The 18,553-nt window shown below is 36.5% G+C and overlaps 1 protein-coding gene across 3 annotated transcripts in view; it reads right to left on the reverse strand.

Annotated features, from left to right (window-relative positions):
- EML4 (echinoderm microtubule associated protein like 4) overlaps positions 1-17,782 on the reverse strand; it is a 133,260-nt gene extending 115,478 nt beyond the window's left edge. For 2 of the 3 annotated variants that reach the window (XM_011361360.2, XM_011361358.2), the window contains exon 1: positions 17,465-17,782. In XM_011361360.2, the coding sequence (XP_011359662.1) occupies positions 17,465-17,489 (25 nt within the window). In that variant the 5' untranslated portion in view covers positions 17,490-17,782. The remainder of the gene's footprint in view (positions 1-17,464) is intronic. The other variant, XM_011361359.2, reaches the window with a different exon arrangement.
- Between the last annotated feature and the right edge of the window lie 771 nt (positions 17,783-18,553).

Here is an 18,553-nt window from a genome sequence, read left to right on the forward strand (position 1 = left end):
TGACTATTATGTAGTATTTACTATGAAGTATCTGATGTACCTAAAGACTAATGGATAGCTAATGAATCCAACCAGTCAAACATGTCAGTTCTCAGAGCCTCTCAGACACTGTCCACCATGTCAGAGCCTGCAAACTAATCCTACCAGTGTTGAGTTTCACCTATCACTCCTCTAGATCAGCAATAGTCTGAGTACTTTTTACAGATGTACCCAGAATCTCAGGGTCTTTAGATAAGAACTGGAGAAAACTGAAAATGATGAAATGGAACACAGGCAAACTCCCTTATTATATATTGTCTATGGTTGCTTTCATGCTACAACAGAGTTAAAGAGCTGCTTTTTAAAGTTTGCCAACCCCAATACAAGACTGTAAACACACACAACAAAACATCTAAAATGACAGTTTAGGAAAATAGGATCATTAAGTAATTTCACCTTGTCTCTACCTTCCAATTCTGAGATGTGATATTACTTTCTATAAAACAAAAACTTTAAATTAAAAAAAAACTTGTAAAAAGGCTATCATAGCGTCTATCTGATTTCCCTTCCCCCACTGGGTAGCTCTTAAAATTCATGTAAGTCTTCCCCACACCAAGTAAATAATAGCACCAAGTTGATCAGGCTAAAAAACTAGGAGTTATCCGTGATTCACTCCTTTTCTTCATCCCTTACATATCTCCATCAGCATATCCATAGTCTCTTCAAAACATATTACAAATGATACCACTTCTTTCACCACTACTACCCAAACTCCAGGTGTCATCTTTTACCAGTACTTCTGCGAGAATCTTGTATGATCTCGGGTTGTGGGGGTTTTGGAAGGAAGAGACTTAAGGCAGTAAGTTTGGCAACAGAAAAGGAGAGAGATAACTCACACACACTCAAATAGTCTACAATTTAATTATTCTTGTTCTCATTTTGGAAAAAAATGTTCTCAATTCTTAAAGCAGATTTTTAAAATGGAATCTTTCAGCTCTCATTTACCAAATCTTGCTGCCTCTGGTTGTAAAACACACAAACAAAAAACAAATAAAGCCAATTTTGACTTTTTAATGTGTCTTGTGATATTGGTGACCAAGATAAATGAATTCACTGTTCTCCAAAGCTCTATACTTTAAGTTTAGTGATTGAAATTTTCATAAAATACTCATTTTCCAATATTCAACACAAGAGAACAGTAGTAAATGAAAGTGTGATACATACTAGATTTCTGAAGGCATGACACTTGGGCTTTAGTTTCTGCTTCATCACACTAATTGTGTGCTCTCAAACTTAGTCCTCTTAAATCTTATAGGTCTCTCATTTATAAAATATTGATACCAGTGTCTGCTCTAATTCCTAAAATTGTTAGTGAGTCAAGAGAGATCATATTCTTAAAGTAATTTTAAAAATAAACTCTAATACAAATATATTTGTTAATGATTACCAACATTTTGTCAGTGTATAAAGTTTTAAAGTTAAATTCATTTCCTCAAAATTATTTTTCAAATAAAAATATTTTAATTGAAAACTTTACCATACATCTATAGTAATCAAGACAGTGTGGTATTTATTTGCTCCATGATAAGCACAGCAATTTATGAAACAGAATACAGAGTCAGAAACGTATCGACATATAGATGGTCTTACTGATTTTTCAGCAAAGATGCCAAGGCCATTCAACAGAGAAAAGCTAATCTTTTCAACAAATGGTGCTGAAAAAAAGGTATCAATGTGCAAATAAATGCTCTATAAACTAATAGGAGAAAATAGGAGAGAATCTGTGACATAAATGTTTCATTTCTGTCCCTAGTTCCCGGAATAAAACTAAAACCCTTGAAATTTTCTGAATAACAGGAATGAGAGGAACCTCTTTTATCCATACCTGAGTTTATGCTAAAAGGTGACTTCTGGGGGACAGGAGGTGGTTGCCAGAGGAACCAATCATGTTATTAGAGGGCTGGAACTTTCAGCCCCACCCCTCAACCTCTGGGGAAGGAAGAGGAACTGGCGACTGATTCAACCATTGGCCTATAATTTAATCAATCATGCCTATTTAATAGAACCTCCACAAGAATCCTAAATGATGGGATTCAGAGAGCTTCCGGATTGATGCTGGAAGGTGCTGGAAGGGTGACATGCCCAGAGAAGTCATGGAAGCTCCACATCCCTTCCCACAGACTTTGTCCAAAGCACCTCTTCTATTTGGGTATTTCTGCGTTGTATTCTTTATAATAAGTCAGTAATCTAATAAGTAAAATGTTTCCTGAGCTCTATAAGCTATTTTAGTAAATGATCAAAGCCCAAGAGGGGGCCGTAGGAATCCCTCACTTATAACTGGTAAGAAGTAGTTGAGGCCTGGACTTGAAACTGGCATCAGTCTTGTGGGACTGAACCCTTAAACTGTAGGATCTGCACCAACTCCTGGTATAGAAAACCCACATTTGGCGTCAAAAGTGTTGTGATTAGAGGAAATAGTTATCTTTTAGAATCTTTGTGAGCTTAAGTTACGCAAAAATTTCTTACATAGGAGACAAAAAGTATATGCTATAACAAAAAAATGATAAGTTAAACTTCACCAAAATAAATTGATAAATTGGATTTCATCAAAATAAAAAACTTTCACTCTTCAAAACACATTGTGGAAGAAAATGTTTACAAAACATATAACTGATAAAGGACTTGTATTCAGAGTATATAAAGAATTCTCAAAACTTAGTAAGACAAACAACCCAATTTTAAAAAAATCAGTACCAGACAGGCAAATCCATAGTCAGAAAGCAGGTTAGCGGTTGTAGGGACATGTATGTGAATGTCCACAGCAGCTCTATTCAGAAGAGCCAAATGTCCATCACCTGGTAAATGGATAAACTAAGTGTGGCTTATTCAACACAATAAAATGTTGCTCAGCAATAAAAATAAAACAAACTACTGAAACACATAACATTGATGAATCTCAAAAGCATTATGCTAAGTGAAAGTCACAAAACACCATAGATTTTAAGATTTCAGTCATATGAAATTCTAGAAAAGATAAAATGTAGTGACAGAAAGCAGATCAGTGGTTGCCAGTAACTGGGGGAAGAGAGAGAGGACAGACTGCAAAGAACAAGGGAACTTTTGGGGGTAATGGAAATATTCTGTATCTTGATTATGGTAGTAGATACACAAATATATAAAAATTTTCAAGACCCATTATACGCTTAAACTTGGCATATTTTACTGTAGGAAAAGCATAGCTCAAAGCTGATTTTAAAAATCTGAAACCTCAATACTTTCATTTTATTCTTTTTCATTAAAATCGAGATATGATAATGAGGTACTGTGTTTTAAGATAAATGACTAAGAATTTCTATCAAGAATGCATTTCATTTGATAACAAAAATGCCACATAAATAAAGAAGTCCAATGAAGTGTGACAAAACAGACTGGCTTATCCAGGGTTATACAAAATGTCAGTGATGAGTAGTTAAGAAAAGATAAGCAAACAATTAAGCAGGCGAAGAAAATTAAAAAAACCTTATTCTAAAGACATTTTCTCATGCAATGCTTAAAAATGTCTTTATCTTGTCTGCTGGTTTTCATTTTCCATAGGACATAGGGCAGGTCTGTCAATATCTTGTTATATATTACATATTACATATAAATAAATTATATATAATGGTATAAGAAGAAAAAAGGTAGCAACATTTGAGGCAAGAAAAGGGATACTGAGAGAATCCACATAAGATTCCAAAAATAAGGGGGTTAGTAAGGGGGAAGGCTGGAAAGGTAAGGCTGGAGTCAGGTGGCGGGGAAGCTTGGATACCAAGCAAAGTTTATCTCATATTGATTGGAAATGATAAGTTTTTAACCTGGAAAGTGACAATAAAAATGTATTGAAAGAATAATCCAGTGTCTATATGCACATTAAATGAGTAAGCAAAGATCAAATGCTAAGAAATTAATTTCTAGATATTAAAACAATTGCCCAAAGTGAGTCCAAACATTTAAAACTATATCAATGGTTTTCAAACTACCGAAACAACTTCTTTGTTACTGCTGTGACACAGTCACATTCCTGTGCGTCTCATCCAAAAAAACATCTAACATCATCTCATAGGTGCTACTACTAAGCAATTGTTCAGAGCACAGCAAATAGACCAAACTGCTTTTAAGTACCAAAGCAGGTGTTAAGGTCCGGAAAGAAAGAGGGCCAGACGGTGAAAGAGGTGACCTCATCCTGGTCATGCAACCCACTGTTTGCCTCTACCATCACCACCACCCACAAACAGCTGTTTGGAGATCTCCACAGCATCCTGGAAATTCTCCTAAGTGACTGAATAGGGATCCTGAATCCAGGTTGACAAACAGTGAGTGACCTATAGTAACTGATCTGCAAAGAGATAAGATTTTATAGAAATACAATCAAATTCTTCCATAAGAAAAAAATATTAAAACTGAAAGTAATACATGTCCAAACATATAAAAGTAGTCTAGAAAACAACTAAATCTTAAAAATGAATGATGAAACAAAAAGACAAATTAAGAATCTAAGAATGAACACCTAAGAAAGTATATAGATTCCAAAACCCTATCATAAGTAACAAAGTAGCCTTACACCTTTGTCAGTTTTACCTACCTGTTTTTGCATCCCCAAGATGATCCCCATTACTTTTCTCTAAGCTTATCTGACACAATCAAACCTCACACATGTTATATCACCATCTACGGTATGAAAAAAGAACAGTATGTTTATAATTGACAATGTAGACATCAATGTTTATACAGGAGTCACTGATGTTCTAAGAGTGAATAATTTAATGAAAATTGATTATTGTCTATCTCCCCTCTCTATAATATAATCTTCAGTAGAGGAGAGATTTTCCTTTCTTTTTGTTCCCTGATATAGTCCCAGCATGAAAACAATTCCTGGTGTGTAGCAGCTGCTGAATAAATATTTGCTGAGTTATCAGATTTTCATTCTGGGAGATATAGTTAATTCGGTCACCAAAAAGCTGTCACAAACATTACTGTAATCACCATCCCCATGTGAAGGGTTGTAATAAACAACTTCAATCTTATTCAATCAACCTAACAGTTACCTTCGACGGTGTTTTTTAAGCTGAAATTAGATGTTTTGGGTCCTTTAGAAAGTTATTATGTTTAATTTATGTAAAGTGTTACACAGTTCCTGAAATCATAGTTGAATAACTTAGTGACTTTGCCTCACTATCCCTTTTCAAAAAGTTATCCATCTGAACCAAATTTCTTGAAATGCAGTCTATAAACCACAGTATCAATGACTGTTTCCTAAAGCAAGTATAATGCACATCACAGACTAAACAATCACAGGACTCATACTCCATCAAAGATATAGCTAAAGCAAATATATTTAAAAAATACCACTTAAACAGATAACAGAGAGAGGACAGAAGTTATTGAATTCACTGCCTTAAATTAGAATGACACCAGGAAGGCACAGATGACAATAGCTACTCTTCAGGTAGAAAAAAATTGCAACGAAAGTAAGCTCCATTGGTAGTTTGTCATTTTCTCAGGTATCTGGAAGTAGGGGGAAAAAGTGAATGATACCTCTTTAAACTGTTTCCAAAAGTTCCATTGTGACCCGACCTCTATTTTTCTGCTTATACCCTAAACAAAGACATGCATTTGGAAAAAAAAAAAAAAACAACAACAACACATAAAAGACTAAACAGTGAAGGCTTATTAAGGTAGTCAGCCCTCCATGATTCTAAAGCTTCCTATACTTCACCATCACAATTCTTACTACGCTGTATTTTAAAAGCCGACATTATAAGCTTCATAAGGGCTTTGTTTATAGCTGGAAGAGTGCTGAGCACATACCAAGCATTCGATAAATATTTCCTGAATAAATAATGCCTGAATCCCCCACATAATTATAAGCTTCATGAGAGCAGGGATTTTGAGTGTCTCACCAATTTACCACTGCACTTAGTAAGTATATAAGGAGTGCGATCCAAAGAAGCTAATTAAAATCCATTTACTTAATGAACGTGTTTATGACCAAGAAACAAAAAAAATAAGTGGCCTGTATGAACCTCTAACCCATAACCTGAGTCCCATCGTAGTATAACTAAGAAGTTTCAGTGTGCAAGTATCTGCATGAATATAATTATAACTCTCATTCACAAGCAAAAATTTCAAGAAAAGTCAAATATTGATTACTTTCCCAAACAGCTCTTTATTCTAAACTTTGTTCCCCAAACCTTACCTCAAATAATTCAAAATATTAAGTCCTAAAGTTCAAGAAATTGTTTGTGCCAAAAACATTCAAACTATAACTGTAGAGGATTAAAGATGAATGCCAAGAGGTACTCAAAGCAGTCAAAGAAAATCAAAAACTATGCCCCAACTAAACTGAAAACAGGATATCCTTCAAAGTTTAAAAAAAACAAAAACCTCCCACTTACTCATCAACAAAAGTCAGTTATGACACTTTTCTGGAACAGACGGCTCAAAGAAAAATACGAACAAATTTTGTCATTTACTCTGACATGTCAACTAACGATCAGTATACTGTCACTTAAAGAGCAGCATAAGACAGTCACTTTGAGACCAGTATGCAAGTGTAAAAAATGATTTAAGGAAAAATACCAGATATCAACACTAAACAGTTGTTTTAAAACAGGAAGTCATCAATTTTGGAAAGTCAGAAAAAGTACATTCACAGAAAAATATTTTTAAAAAGAAAAAAGGGCATCCTTATTATGGAATATTACAAATATAATACAGCATAATGTGACTATACTAACATTTCACTGATCCAACATTTATTTTAAGAAACAAAAGGAAAATAACCTTAACAAAAGAAAATACAGGGAACATAAATGGTCTATAATTTAAAACAAATATGTAGCATCAAGTTTGTGAACTAAAAGCTCATGCATTTTATTAAGGGCCTCATTCAGAAATCTAATATTTTACTCTGAGGAACATCTGGTATCTTTTTATTCACATTACCACCAACATTAGCAATATTTATTAGGTATGCTCCTGTCCCTGTAGGTGTGACACCATACAACTTAAATAGGCGAAAGCCTTGAAATCTGGGTTTTTTCTTTTTGAGGTTCAAAACACAATATAAGATTTAAGTCAAACCAGCTTTGCTATCCGGTTTTCCAGATCACAGCAGATTTAAAAATTGGGGGTGGGGAAGCTAGATTAGAAACAATAACTAATTTAGTAACAATGAGCACCTCTAAAGTCTAGAATATCAATGTATGTTCAAAGAACCAAAACTTCTTAGAGAAATAGCTGACTGTAGAATTGAAGCAGGAAGTATAAAAGAAAAGCAAGCATCTTGTCACATCAGAAAGCAAGGAAGTCATCAAAGATCACTAGGATCAGGACTCAGGAGTCAATTTGAAGATGCTCCTACAGGCCCAAAATGGGAAAATCTGAGCATCAAAAAGAAGAGTAACAGTAACAGACAGAAATACATCAAATATATAAAAATCTGTAAGTTTCAACTTAAAGGTACAGAAGACAAAGAAACATGTTAAATAACACCAAAGCATACAATCAGCACTTGTATTTAAAAAAAACTCTAACAAAAGGTCTAGTTTCTTCAACAAATTGCAAAGAAAAAAAGGGGAATTACAGATTAAAAGACGAGACATAGCAGCCAAATGCAATGTACGAATCTGTTTAAATCCCAATTTAAATAAACTACAGAAATGACATTTCTGAGAAAACCAAGGATATTTGATTATATATTTGATATTAAGAAATTACTGTCAAATTTTAGGTCTGACAATGAGAGTTCTTTCAAGAGATAAAAACTCATATTATGGGTGAGTTTTTTAAAAATAATAGAGAGGAAGGGGTAAAGCACACTGACACTAGGTGACAAGCAACAGTAAGGACAGTTACAACTGTAGGGTCATTTAGTATACATAGCAAATAGCCCTACACAAATAATTCTTGAAGGCAGCACTGTATTACAGCACAGAACCATGTCTAATGCTCATAATAACCAACATCAGTCATCAATAACAAGTTAAATTATGTTCTATATACACAGCTTAAAAAGACCAGATGTTCAAATAATGGAATATGATACATTAAAGTTTATATTTATACTTCTGAAAAAGATAACAATATTTTAAGTGGAAGAAAACATGGTTGATCTTGTTGCTTAAATATATTTTCTTTTACCCAACCCCCTCACATACCACCTAAAAGTACCTTGCTCTAAGATAATTGCTGATTGTTTAAATATAGAAATATGACAGCAAAAAAATATAATCCTGACAGCAAACACCTTAAAATTAATTTACATTAATGGTCTAGTCCATGTGTTTAATACAATGTTTAACTGTAAGATAAAATATGCAGTTACAAAATTACTAAAGAACCATAAAAAATATTCACTAACTTAAAATTACTTAATTCAAATCTGAACCATGCATGTTATTATGGGCTGAATTGTGTACCTAAATCATCTCATTGTGTCAAAAAGAAAGTCCTCAAAAAATGATGGGAACATGTCAAAAGAATGCAGAAGCCAGAATGAATGGGCACCCAGTAGCCCAAATGGTGCCAATTTGAGCTTCAAAATAAATAGCAATGGATTGTACTGTGTGATCTATTGAAAAAAAAAAAAAACAAGATACCTGAGTCCATACAGATATAAATATACCTGTAAATTGAAGGCCTGATGAGGAACAGAATATCTATAAAGTTTAAAAGCACCACTTACAAAATACTTATTAATTACAAAGATTTTTTAAAAAGGTAATTTTACAGTAGAAAAGCCTGGCAGACACCACCTTAATAAAATAATCAAAATGGACATCACAAGTAACAGGACAAATCAAAATTGTGTGGCACCTGACAGGATACAATGAGACAAAACACAGCTTCGCTTATGTGGCATTTGTGCCAAAGGTACATAACTTGAATCTAATCAGAAGGAAACATCATATTTAGGAAAGGTGTACAAAACAACTGGCCTGTAATCTTGCAAAGTGTCAAGGTCATGAAACCCAAGGAAAGACTAAGGAACTGTTCCATATTGAAGCCAATTAAGGAGGCATGACAACTAAATGCAACATTTGATTCTGAACTGGATCCTTTCGCTACAAAAGACATTAAAACAATTAGCAACACGTGAATGGGTCTGAGGATTAGTAATATCAATTTCCTGATTTTCTTGGTTGTAGTATGGTTAGGCAGGAGAATGTCTTTGTTTATAGGATAATCACACTAAAATGTTAGCAGGTGATAGGGCATCAGTTCAGCAACTTAATTCTGAAATCATTATGAGCATTAAAAAAAGACACTCCCATCTCTTTAGCTAGGTAAAGGCTGCAAACGTATGCCTACAGAAGCCAAATAGTAAAGTAAATACCTGAAACAAACTAGGTATTAGGTAGGGACTGAGGCTGCTTACCTGAAACACCACTTAGTGAATATATACATCATCTGGAATGCAAGCCCAAAGTGGCAAGATCATTCCATTTTTCAAGAGAAACCAAAGATCCAGATTTTTATGTGAAATTTCCCAATTTTTAAAACACTCAAAAGGGCCAAAGAAAACATGTCTGTTGGCTAAATTTGAACCACAGCTGCCTCTGGCCCAGAGGCATGTTTCTCAAACTGAGACCTAAGGATAAAAGGAAACCACATGATATACATGGAACATATTCTTGGAGCTACAGTTTATCCAAAGAGTTTGTCTGGCATTTTCTAGCACAGCAGATATTTCTATATTTTTTAAATGCTGTATTATGGAATAGAATGCAAAGTTATGATTTTAACAACTTTTCATTTGAAAATAATTTCAAACTTACAGAAAACACATTAAGAAAAAGAATAATACAATAAAAATCCACATAGTTCTTACCAAATCCACCTATTAACATTTCACGCACTTATTTGTACATGAGGATCCTCCCAGCCTCCTTTGCTCCCTCCTTCTATACATATATACATATACGGCTACATATACATACATACATATATATGTACATATAAAAAACACATATACATATTACATAAATTTTCCTGAACCGTATGAGAGTAAATTACATACATCATGGCCCTTTATCCCTGAAAACTTCAGTGTGTATTGCCTAAGAATAAAAAATATTCTCTTATATAACCTTAAGATAAGTATCAACTTCAGTAAATTTAACATTGATGCAATACTTTTCTTTAATCTACCATGCACATTCCATTTCACCAAAGTGATCCAATAATATCTTTTAAAGCATTTTCCCCTCTAATACAAGATCTAGTCCAGGAACAGATATTGCAAGTAGATGTCATGTCTCTTTAGTCTCCTTTAATCTGGAACATTTCCACAGCCTTCCTTAGTTTTATAACATTAACTTTAAAAAAAAAAAAAAAGTCTCCCTATCCTTTTAAAAAATAGGATGTTCTTCAATTGGAATTCAATGTTTCCTCATGATTAGATTCAGGTTATGCATTCCTGGCTGGAGAACTACATAAGTGATGTGTTCTTGGGCATCACCTTCAAAGGCACACAATGTCCACTGGTGCTATTTATTTTGATCATGCACTCAAGGTGTTATCTGATTTCACCACTGTATAGAGTTACTATTTTTTTCCCTTTGCAACTAATAAGCAATATATAGAGAGATATTTAAGACCATGCAAACATCCTGCTTTCATCAAAATATCTCCCTAAATTTAGCATCTATCAATGATTCCTGTCTGAACCAATCCTTATTATAATGGCAGCAAAATTATCATATGATGTTTTAAGTTAAACAGACTCCAACTTTTGGCTACACTCCCAGATCCCTTAGGTGCAAACCTTCTCCACTTTAGGAGCACTACAGTGCAATGGTTTTCTGTCCAAGACTAGAATAATCAGGCGCTTCTTCCAGGAAAAAAAAAAATGTACTTGAGCCATGTCTTAAAGACTAGATAGATTTTACACAGCTAATGAGGTAGAGAACCAGTCGAGACACAGACAACTTCATCGGCAAAGCTAAAAACACAATATGGTAAATCCTTTTGCACAGTAAATGACATACTCTAGCCTATCACCAGTTTTATAAAACCACATTTCTACATGTTGAATTTGCCTCAACTACACTGATTCTAGAACTACATTATTTTTGTTGCTACCGATATTAACTAAAATCATATTCAGATTCTAAAACTTTCAAAAGCAGAGCACACAATTTATTATAACTATTTCTGATTTATCCACCTTTTCACGTATATGTCAGCCTCCCACTCATCTCTCAAAAATAGGCATTAGCCACTAAAAATGTATCTTTCATCTGATTGTGACCTACTGTAAGAGATAAATTCTACGTTGCAATACTAAGGCAAACATATAAAACTAAAGTTTCTTGAAGCAATATCATATGAAGCACCAATATTTTATAATCTTTCCTCTTTATTATTTTTAATGTTGGTCTTACCCGAAATAAATTGATTTCTAAATCCATAATAAAAGGTCATGGACAAGTCCTGCACTTGAAAAACACTACCCTAGAATATGGCACAGAGCTCTTTATCAGACGTCTAACACAATCTGGAATAGTTTCACTCACTTCAGGAGAAATGAGAAAACTAAGAACAACGTAATGAGTTATTTAATTTTTTAAAGGACTCTATTCTGAAATTGTATATGATAATTTTTTTGGTCTTCAAAAGTTATTTCTTCCATGAATTAATGGTGAAAGTGCAAGTTGTCAGGTTGATAATTTTATACTGGTCCACTAATAGCTTCCCCAAATTTATTGGAGTATGAAATCTCCACTGCTCTACTGTAAGATTTCAAAGTGTAAATCTTCAACGAGTTTATAATTTGGCTGGGGAATAAGACAATTTTAAGACTTATAATAATTACTTTGACCTTCTAAGAAGAGATTCTGTGACAAGTGCCCTAAGAATGCTCCTATGTTAAAAGTTCAAGGGTAAATACTTTGGGCTGGGAATGAAAGAGAATAAGGAAGGATGTGTAGATAGGCATATTTGAGTTGGGCCTTGAAGGGTACTGAGAATAGTCACAGGGATGAAAATGTACCAACAAAATTCAGGAAACAATTTTAAGTAGAACATGTTAAGAGTAGAAAGAGATAATGAAGGACCTTGGGAACAAGGCTAAAGTGTTTGAATGTAGTTACTAAGGAAATGGAACAATCTGAGAGAGTGAATGGCACCATCAATGTGCTGCTTTAGGAAGGTTTTTTCCTAATTTTAAAAAGTCACACACTTACACAATCCATGAAGTGATCCCCACCCTGAATGCTTTAGGAGGACTAATTTGAAGCCGCCCACCCTCAAATAAATTGGACAAGTGGAGGTTCTTGAGGCCACGTAATAATCCAAACAGGGAATAGTAAATATCTGAACGGTGGTGGTGAAAAAGGAAAGTAAAGGATGAGAAAAGTGACAAGAACTGACAAGTCTTAGAAGAGATTTTAATGTGGCAGGCAAAAATGGCAAGGAATCAAACATGATTCGGAGATTTCAAAGCTGGGTGATACTTACAGAGAGCGGAAAATAAGGAAAAGAAGCTGATTTAGAGGAAGAGTAGCTCAGATTCAGGTATGTTAGATTTGATGCACCAGCTGGATTGTGAGGAGTCAGTAACAGGGCAGAGAAAAGAACACTGAGCTCTATCAGAAATACCTGAGTTCAAGTTGAAAAAAAAAAAAAAAAAACTAGGATCCAATGAAAAACCCAGAATGCACATTTATATATAGCATGATTTTAACTATGTAAAAAAACTAGGCATAGAAAAAGACTAAAAACATGTATATCAACATGTTAATGTCAGATGCATACAGGTGAGCTAGAAAAATGATGATGCATTTTTCTTTCCTCTTTTGTACTGTATTTTCCTTTTTTTAAAATATGGATACAAGCCTGACAAGTTAGGCTCCTCAACAAAACAAAAAACAAAAAAAAAGGAAAAAATCTGGATTCAAATAGTCTTTTTTAAAAAATGGCAATCTCTCTGAACGTCAGTTTCCTCATCTACAAAAAGGGAATAATTTCTTCTTTCTCCAGGTTAGTGTGCAGATTAAATAAGATAAAGGTTTTTATAAACAGCAATATACAAAGTTAAGGCATTTATAATCTGTGACAGCTCAAATTATAGGACAAAAGATCATACACAGATGTTAAAATATAATACAGATTTGGATATCTCCACACTGAGGTAATAGCTGATGAAGTAGATTATTTTCCTTAGACTTTTTAAAAGTCTTAAAATCCATTTATTTTAAAATAAAAATGTTCTCAAATTTCTTATGAACATTTAAGTTTTGTTATAGAAATGAACTCACATACATAAAATTAATATAGTACTTTTTCCACATTACTGAAACTTAAACACAAGCAAAAAAAAAGACCTAGTAATATTACTCTCTAATATTTGAACTGCTAAATAAATAACTTCATTGTTTTAAAAAAGCCAGGCTCTACAGAGATAAATTTAGCAATCTGCAAATGTTCTCTCACAAGTTACATGCTTAATACATTGCATGGTATTCTAAATGGTGCTTTCCCCCCACTCCCACTCCCACTCCTGGTACTTTACTTATGCTTAAACATCTCTAGATATCTATTTAAAATCAGATCGTAAGCTCCTAAAGGGCAAGAAGTATGTCTTATATTTGTCCTTCCTATAAGAACAACCAAGTACAGTACTGGCCACAAAATAGGTGTTAATTCATATATATGTTAAGAAATACTCTAACTCATGTTATAGATGCCATAGTAACCATTTAAGAGTTACTATTCATGTCATGTTATATAACTTAAGCCTACCTTGAGCCCTACGAGAGACAACCAGTAAGAAATTAAATGGTAAGAAAAAATTCCCCAAATGTTATTACATAAGAAACATTTTATGTGACTAAATATACTAAGAATGCTTTAGACTAAATTAATATGTAAAAATCATACATTGTTCTTTTAAGAAAGCAAGAGTATATATATAAGAATTATGGTTCTACTATTGTGATGTTAAAAACTATTTTCTTAAAATAGTTCATAAATTGAAGCATACTGCTACTATTTGTTCATATATCTTGCATGCAGAATGTTATGTTTCTTATAGATACTAACCCTACAGTTTCATTCATTAGAATTTTTCTTTAAAAAGTTTTTGAATTTTGTTTTGGGTTTTTTTAAACCTTCGAGCAGAAAGTTAAAACTGAAATAGTTAACTGTATGCTGCTTCCTTTAAAGTGTGAACATCTACTAACCTCTAGGTGAATTCTAAGATAAAAGTCTTAAAATTAAAGCCTTTATTATGAAAAAGAGACTGCTGAGATGAAGCCTGAAATGCACCTAACCCCTGCCTTATGAAACTGCGTTACTAGTTCCCCACTTTGCACATATACCTGAGATTTAAAATATATACTGTACGTGTGTGTATGTGTATACTTATATAGTGATTTGGAGGCAAGACATCAAGATAAGATTATTTAGGGTACTTTCCCCCAATTAAGTTTTTAAAAAGTTGTTTCCAAAGTGCTGTTAATTATCATAATTCATAAACTAAAAGATACTAGCCTAAGGGAAATTCCAGAGTACAAGCACCTGCCAGCCAAGTTGCCTGAAATTCACCAGCTGCAGAGATTAAAAGCATCCTTTAGTTGTTTTTATGTAAAACAAAATACGACAGGTATATAATTTCAATGTGGCCCATATAACATGACCAATCACTTAACATTCCTCTCAGTGATTTCAAAAACCACTAACAGTTTTAATTGCCATTAGAGAGCTTATAAAATGCACATTACAGTGTTTCCCTTATCTAAACACTCATCAAGGGTACAGTTTAAAAGTTTTTCACTTACAAAGTGATTCACCATAAGATTCTCTTAAATAATCAGTTTCTCTAGAACCATTCCATTTATAATACACTCAACTTTTCTGCTTATAAAAATATAGTTTTCTCACATTTTTTTCAAGAACCCATCTAGTATATAAAAGAAGATACACATGTACAGTTCCTTGAGAATAAACACTTTCAATACTTGTAACTCCAGAAGAACTACACATATTTTGAATTCTTGTTTGGTTCAATAATAGTTTTTAAACATCTACTAAAATACAAGTGCTTGCCTTTACATTCATGGCTCTCTTGATAAAATAAAGATCAATATAACTCTAAGCTCTAGACTAATGAACTGCAGGGAACAGAAACAAGCAATCTGGCAAGAGCTGAGCAAAGCTCTGCTTGAAGGCTACCAGTAAAAGACACCAGCACTACCCCTCCCCCACGCCAACCCTTTAAGGTTTCAATTAAGATGGGGCCTAGCTTTACTCTTACAAGGGGGACAGAAAGAGAAAGCACAGAACTCCTGCTGAGAAGTATCTTCATCTGGAGTAGCTCCAGAAATACTGACAGGAATCATTTCTTTCCTTCTCTGCTGACACAGGTTCTTCTCTTTAGAAATCAACATCATCTCTGTTCCTGATTAATAACGTATGTAAAGAAAGTAAAGGTTTCATTTATATACCACCCAAAGGATGGCATCAAATGAGTAAGAAAAAAATTCAACATCAGCTCTAACACTTTATGAAACGTGGGCACCCCAACTGCAATTCATCTTCATCTTTCAGTCTCTCAGATAAGCTGCCTCATGAACTGGATAAGAAGGGATAAAGTTATTTAATAAGGCATGTCCACAAAATAAATTTAAGTGCCTCCAACTGTTAAGAAGGCTCCCTCAAAACACTTAACAGAAGATGAAGCTTTGGCAAGCCTTCCAAAAGTCCCCAAAACTAACAGAAGAGAAGCAGAACAGCTGATTCTTTGAGTAGTGATTCCACCACTCCTATAGGCTGAGGAGCCAACAGTGCAGAGATAGCTCAGCGTCCCCCCTCCAAATCCCGACACTCCAATTTTTGCTCTAGTATATGGTCACCCATTTGTGATCACATAAGACAAGTCTTTCAGTCCGATATAACTGGCAAATAAATCCAGGCATGAGGCTAAAAAAGGGGCGGGGGGGGTCAGTGAAAAGTTGATGCCTGTTTAAAAGGAGCCCAAGAATGAAACAACCTCACTATGTAAGGAATTATAAGACATCAAAGGTTAGATAATAGACAACAGGTGCCTTTGGGAAGGAAAGAGTAACACTCAGCGTCCTATTTTAGGATTTCACGAAGCACTCTAATGTGTTTTTTTCTTCCCAAAGAAAGGGCCCAAATTATGGTTTTTACTATTTAATACTTATAATGTGTCCATTACTCTTTGACCTACTTTTTTACTTTAAAGATTCCATCTAATCCCAACATGTCTGAATAAAGTATGGCCTCTGGCCAGATCATGTACTGATCCATGAACATGAACTAGGGATTTTTGTCAAGAAATGCAAAAGCAAGGTGTGTGAATACAAACCACCTCCAAATAAAATACTCAAAATACAAATCCAGCAGCAGGTATCAAATAACTACAGTATCAGCCAAAGCAGAAACTGTTTCTCTCACCATCCGTAACAGTAAACTCAATCTTTACCAGATTTCAAGGGCCTCAAAGAATAGTAATTCCAGACACAGGTTATGGGGCCCTGAGTTCCAGCCTCAGTTCTGATTCCCGTAGACAGTTACAAAATTTACTACCTTTATTTGGGTGAAAGGGAACACTGAAAGGATACTTCAGCCTACTTAATAACCTCTTCTCTTTTCCATTCCATAAAGACAACATATTCCAAAAATGGAGAATCTTTTCTTTCCCCGACAGAGGCCCCCTTTCCTATGGATTCCCTGGGCAGGATTACTTCTCCCCAGAATGCTTGCAGCCAGAAAATACTTCTGCTTTCACTCCTCTTAGAGAGGGTCCCCCAACACAGACGCACCTCTTCCTTTCCTGTATTAGGCAAATGATGCTTCAATGTTTCTGGTTCTCTCCACCACTACTAAATGTTCAGAGAAGTGGAGAGAGTGAAAGGAAGTCAGTTACTCTAAAAAGTACTTAAAAGAAGTCTCCAAATTTAAAGTAAAGACTGGGGGGGGTGCCCCCTTCATGAAGAGGGAATGGGGGGCTCTATACTAAAAAGGAGCTTCTGCGTGGGTAAGGGATATCCCCACTCTGAGAGTTCGGTATGTGGAAAGGGGAAGGAATGCTGTACCCTGAAAAGAGGGGTGAGGGTTTGAGAAAGGGATGTCCCAACCATGAAGGTGGGTTTGTGGGGGGAATCCGAGAGTGTACGGGGAGAAGTGTACCAGCTATTGGGGCCTCTGAGAGAAGGGGTTTCCATTTGGGGGAAAGAGGGCCAGGCACTGAAGGGGGCGCTGGGAGCAAAGGAGGGGCTTGCTGAGGAGGGCTGGGCTAGGGGGGAAGGGTTCTGAATCCACCGGAGCCTGTAGAGGGGCGGCAGCCTCGAAGGGAACATGTGCAGTGGAACTAGTGCCATCCCGAGGGGCAGGGTGGAGAGCAGGGCCTGGGCTGTATGTAGAAATGACAAGGTTTCCATCCTGCGCAGGAGAGGGAGAATTCCCCAGCCGTACTCACCGAGGCTGCCGGCGAAACCGTCCATTTTGCGGGGAAAGCGCCGCGCTCGGGGCTCAGCGGGGCGGGCACTTCATTCAGCGGACCGGCAGAGTGGCCGACGCTGAGCCTGACCCACTCGTGCTTCGGGTCGCCTGGCTCGACTCCCAGCCCCCGCCTCAGTCGTCCTCCCGTCCGTCGGCCCGTCTGTCCGCCCCCGGACACTTAGCCGTGTCCGCCAGAGCCACTTCCCCGTCAGGTTGAGAGCCGCGCCGATCCGCCGCCTGCCCGGCCTCCCTCCCAGGCAGCAGCCGCGAGCACCGCACCGCGCCGCGCCGCGCCCCGCCCCCGCGCCCGCGCGCAGCGGGAGCTCCTCCCCCGCGCACGCCGTCACGTTTCCGACTCCGCCTCTCACGTGACGGCACGGAGGCGGGGCCTTGAAGACCCTTCTCACCTTGCGTGGGCTTTAGATTCCTCCTACCTCGCGCGGGCCGATGTCTGCGCTTGCGCGGTGGGCCTACTGAAAGCCTGGGACTTGGGTCTGGAAACTGGTTCCGAATGGGCTGGAATAAGGGGTGGTCTCTGCCCTGGGACCCTTAAGAGCATGGAAGAATTCTCTCTCATCGCAGCGCTTGGGGAGGCCACGGAGGCCCAGAGGAGCCCAAGTCTGGGCCGCTCTCTTGACAGGAGATGGGCACCCCCGCGTGTACTAGGAGGACACAAAAGAGACAACCAAGTCCGGAAAGGGATCCCTTCTTCCCCGGGATCACCCTCTGCCCCACTTGGGTGAGGGACAAATAGGAGCACGTCTTCCTGACTAACTTAAGGCCACCACTGCTACAGCTACAGGACCCAAGACAGACCAGTAGGAAGGAATGTTAATGCTAGACAGGACCCAGGAGTTCATCTTGTCTCCCCTGTAGGGAGGACACTGAGCCTTAGAAAGGGCATGACCTGCCCAAGGTCATGGAGCCTCGTAGAAGCAGAGCAAGAACTCAGGCTTCTTAACACCCTCTGATGTTTTTTTCCACCAGGAACGCAAAGCAAACCCTTATAGGGCAGATCAGAGGACTGCCTACTAGGGAACTCTAACAAAGGGTTGAAATGAAGTAA

This window comes from Pteropus vampyrus, unplaced genomic scaffold, assembly GCF_000151845.1.
Source record: "Pteropus vampyrus isolate Shadow unplaced genomic scaffold, Pvam_2.0 Scaffold66, whole genome shotgun sequence".
Classification (NCBI taxonomy): domain Eukaryota; kingdom Metazoa; phylum Chordata; class Mammalia; order Chiroptera; family Pteropodidae; genus Pteropus; species Pteropus vampyrus.